At 40.4% G+C, this 4796-nt stretch overlaps 1 protein-coding gene across 1 annotated transcript; it reads left to right on the top strand.

The window, feature by feature from the left end:
* Positions 1-2668: 2668 nt before the first annotated feature.
* On the top strand, positions 2669-4052 carry LOC107465478 (uncharacterized). Its single transcript, XM_016084456.1, has 2 exons — positions 2669-3013; positions 3576-4052. The coding sequence occupies exons 1-2, from the start codon at positions 2669-2671 to the stop codon at positions 4050-4052; spliced, it is 822 nt and encodes a 273-aa protein (XP_015939942.1).
* The last annotated feature ends 744 nt before the right edge of the window (positions 4053-4796 follow it).

Raw genomic sequence — 4796 nt, 5'->3', positions numbered from 1 at the left:
GTCTCATTTAAAATGACACGTGACTCGCAATTTGAGAGGTCATTTTGGCCCATTTCAGACCATTTATTTGAGGGCCATATTTGAAGTCATTCATGAAGGGGATTTAAACACACATTTCATACACACTCTTCATTTTTCTTTTGTTAGGATTTTAGACCTTGAATTTTAGAGAGAAGCTCCAACTTCTCTCTAGAATTCAATGACTTCTTATGATTTTCTTTTTAGTTTTAGGTTTTAGTTTTGTTTAATTGTAGTTTGGTTAAATTACATAGTTAGTCCCTACACTTTCAGTAAAATTACAAATTGGTCCCTACAGTTTAAAAGTTTGTAATTGGGTCCCTGAAGTAAATTAAAATTTGTAATTGGGTCCCTACCGTTCAAACTCCGTTTGATTTAACAGAATATTCGACAGCATATTCACCCTTGAGCATGTGAGTTGCACATGCAGAAGCTGGACTGAGAAAAGACTCGTTATTTCTTAGTTTCAAATTTTTGTAATGACCAAAAATCCCACTGAGACCCTTCATTATCGTTACGCTTCATCTCCAGTAGAATTTGTCTCTGCTTATGCTTCTCTTCCATCGTTGGAATTGATCGTCGAGTGTGGTTCGGACTGTGTGGAGTTGCTTTCTGCTTGACATTGTTGGCAGCTGAAGAGTGAAGTGTGCAAGAGAGCAACACTAAATTAGGTAAGAGTTTATAACCCTCAGTCCCTTCACAGCTGTGAGTTGAATGTTATGGTTTGATTTTTTTTTCAGTGGAGGTTAGAGTATCTAATGTAGTTAGAGTTTCTCTGATGAATCTATTATTGTTTGTTTTTTTGGTAGTCATGGGAGATTTTGTGTTTACCCTTGATCTCTACCATGGTGGTCGGATGGTTAGGATGAAAGGAGGGAAAGAATACCTTGGTGGGACAGTAGTGGAAGGGTTGCAGTTTGATTTAGATGAGTGGTCATTACAAGAAATTGTTGCAGCGCTGAAAGAAGTTGGATACACAGGCAATGCTAAATTCTGGTGGAACAAACCTGGAGTTGCATTGAAGGATGGTCTTAGGGAGTTGAAGTCTGATGGAGATGCAATGAGAATGGGTAAGTATGTAGTAGAACAAGAGATTAAACACTGCCATGTGTATGCGGTTAGTGGATGTAGACAAGGAAATGGGGTTGAGATAACCTCAAATGATGAGGACTATATACCCTCTAATGGTGAGTACAGTGGTAATGATTTAGTTGAAGTAGAAGTGGTAAGTCAATCAGAGTCTTCAAGTGAGGATAACAGATTTGATGACAGTGCTGTCGATGGTGATCATGAGGATCATTTTAGCTTTAATGTTGAAGAAGAAAACCAACAAGGTCAGCATCCAAATGCCTTCGGAGGTAACGGTAGCTCATTAGGAACAGATGATAATAATGTTGATTTGGGAGTTGGTGTTGAAAATAACACAGGAGGGGTGACTGAAGATGGAGCAGAAATTGATGTTGGAGATATTTCTTCGGGTTATGATACAGAGTCATTGGATAGCTATGATGGAGATTCTAATGAGCCCATAAGAAGAAAGAGGTATCCTAGATATAATGAAGCTAACATGAGTGTTGATTATGAGTTTCGGCTAGGGATTAAGTTTAAATCTATTGTTGAGTTTAAGAAGGCTATTAAGGAACATGCATTGTTGAATGGGAGGGACATTAGATATGTCAAGAATGATCAGGTTAGATGCAGAGTCAAATACAAGGGTTTAGGCGGAGAATGTCCATGGATGGCATTTACAAGTAAAGTAGAAAAATCTGGCTGTGTTAGGCTGAAGACATTGAAGAGTAAGCATACTTGTGGGAGGAACTACAGTGGCCATCTTGCGTCCAGCAATTGGATTGCTAAGAAAATTACTAATAACATAAGTAGAGGAGAAGATATGAAGCTGGAGACTGTAATTCAAACAATTCAAGATAAATACATGGCAAATATATCTGTGTGAAAGGCTTACTAGGCAAGAAGAAAGGCAAGGGAAGTGGTGCATGGGAAGGCAGTGCAGCAATATGGGAGGATCAGAGACTACTGTGCGGAGGTCTTAAGAGCAAACCCAGGATCGACATTGAAGCTGAAGTTGGAGAGACCCTGTCCAACAATCCTACCAAGGTTTGTACGAATGTACATGTGTCTTGATGCTGTAAAGAAAGGATTTCTGGCTGCTTGTAGGCCTATTATTGGACTCGATGATTGCCATATGAAGGGTGATCATGGACAACAATTGTTGGTTGCTGTGGGAGAGATCCTAATGATAACTATTTTCCCATAGCAGTTATAGCAGTAGAGGTAGAGACTAAGGATTCATGGGCCTGGTTCTTGGAGTTGCTACTTCAAGACATTGGAGACTTCACAAATAAGAAATGGGTATTTATGTTAGACCAACAAAAGACAAGATATTAATTTTAGTTTTCTATGAACTCATTTTTATAATTTTCTGTGAATTTCATTCTTACTTCAGCTGATCATTGATCACTTGGCAGGGGCTACTTCAAGTATTTCATGAAATGCTTCCGGGAGTGGAGCATCGATTTTGCCTTCGACATCTCTATGCCAACTGTAAGAAGGCTTCGGTGGGGGAACAGTTTTAAGGAACTTGATACTTTTTACTGCTAAAGCAACTTATGTTGAGGAGTGGAATAGAAAGATGGATCGTTTGAAAGAGGTAAATAAAGAGTGTTATGACAAGTTGGCAGCCCTGGATCTTAAGGTATGGACTAAATCTCACTTCACTTCATATGCCAAAAGTGATATGCTAATGAACAATATATCTGATACCTTTAATGGACGAATTTTGGAAGCTCGCAACAAGCCCATTTTGACCATATTTGAATGGATTAGATGTTATTGGATGGGGAGGTTTGCTGAGAAGAAGAAAAAGGGAGCTAAGTTCATGGGAAAAATACTGTCCAAACCTAGAAAGAGGTTAGACATCATATGTAGAAGGTCCATGGAATGGCAACCTAGGTGGGCTGGGGATTTAAAGTATGAGGTTTCACATAAAAATAGGATGATTCAAGAGAGGTTTGTTGCAGATTTGCTAGCCGATTCATGTAGTTGTAGGTTCTAGGGGCTGGCTGGAATGCCTTGTATGCATACTTGTTCTGCAATATTCATGAAAGGAGACAATCCTGAGGACTACTGCAATAACTATTACACACCAGCAGCATATCTGGCATGCTATGGGACAACACTCAATCCAATTAATGGTGAAAATATGTGGCCAAAGGTCGAACTTGAGACAATTAGACCTCCAATTTTTAGAGTCAAGCCTGGAAGACCTAGGAGAGTAAGACCTAGGATAGATCACAAACAAAACTAAGGAGGAATGGAACATCAGTTACCTGCAGCAACTGTGGCCAATATGGACACAATAGGAGACATTGTCCCAATCCAGACATAACAAGTATATGCATTTATATCTTGGCTTCCTCATATTTTGGTAGTTTTGTACTCTATCACTAAGCTTGTGTGTTCTTGTCTTCAGGAAACAACCCTGGATCTGAAACTGTTGCTCCTCATGGTAATGCTCCTACACCTGCTCCTCATGGTAGTGCCCTTGCTCCACCACTAGATCTGCCACTGTTAGCCAAAGAGGAAGGGAAATGGGGCGTGGCAGAGGAGGATCCAGACCTAGAAAATCTACATCTGCTACTCTTGCTGCTGTTGTTTCTCAGCCTGCACCACCTGCATCAGCTACAACTACTCCACCAGTTACTGCACCGGCTCCACCACTACTTCCACCAGTGGCTGCACTAGATCCACCACTACCTCCACCAGTGACTGCACCAACTCCACCAGTGACTGCACCAGCTCCACCACTACCTCCACCAGACCCAAGAAATTCCACAGCTCCACCAGTGCCTCTTCTAGCAGATCCACCACAACCTGCACCAGCTCCAACAAGGTCCACGGCTCCACCACTGTCTAAGACAAAAAATTTTGGTGTAAGACGTAGTGGAAGATTTAAGATAGGTGTGAGGAAGGCAAAAGCTGGACCAACTGAAACCATAGACCTAACAGCAGATTAGTTTTTTTAAGTAATTAGGACTTAGTGGTATTAGTTTTTGGTTGTGGCTGTGAACTTTATTATATCTGATAAACCCCATTTGTAGGGTTTATCTTGTGCTTGATTTAAGGAATTTTATGACCTTTTACCCACATTTATTCAATGAAATAGCATGGTTTTATAACTTCTCCCTTAATTGTGCTTAAGAGTGAAAACATGCTTTTTAGGACTTAAAATAGCTAAATCTAATTCTCCTTGATTCCATTAGATGCCTTGATATGTTTGTTAAGTGATTTAAGGTTTAGGAGGTAAAGATTGGATCAAGGGAATGAAGAAAGAAGCATGAAAAGTTGGAGAACTCATGAAGAAATGAAAGAACCGGAAAGCTGTCAAGCCGACCTCTTCGCACTTAAACGACCATAACTTGAGCTACAAAGGTCCAAATGATGCGGTTTTAGTTGGGTTAGAAAGCTAACATCCGGGGCTTCGAAACGATATAAGATTTTCCATAGTTGCTACACGTATGGTGGCGCGCACGTGCATAGTACGCGCACGTACCGTTGCTGCCACCTGGTTCACTTAAAGCAAAACCTGGCCAGCGATTTTAGAAGTCTTGTGGGCCCAATCCAACTCATTTCTGATGCTATTTAAGCCAAGGATTGAAGGGGGAATGACATGTTAGTTACCATTAGTATAGTTTAGTTTTAGAATTAGTTTCTAGAGAGAGAAGCTCTCACCTCTCTCTAGGATTAGGATTAGGATTAGG

The sequence above is a fragment of the Arachis duranensis genome, chromosome 9 (genome assembly GCF_000817695.3).
Source record: "Arachis duranensis cultivar V14167 chromosome 9, aradu.V14167.gnm2.J7QH, whole genome shotgun sequence".
NCBI lineage: Eukaryota > Viridiplantae > Streptophyta > Magnoliopsida > Fabales > Fabaceae > Arachis > Arachis duranensis.
Note: the sequence above shows the minus strand (reverse complement) of the source record. Positions and strands in the feature narration are given on the sequence as shown.

What these genes read in the sequence shown, in the direction of transcription:
- LOC107465478 (XM_016084456.1), top strand. Translation starts at nt 2,669, where the DNA reads ATGGATCGTTTGAAAGAGGTAAATAAAGAGTGTTATGACAAGTTGGCA. An exon ending in CTGGGGATTTAAAGTATGAG is followed by an intron (nt 3,014 to 3,575) that starts GTTTCACATAAA and finishes TCCTCATGGTAG; the next exon opens with TGCCCTTGCTCCACCACTAG.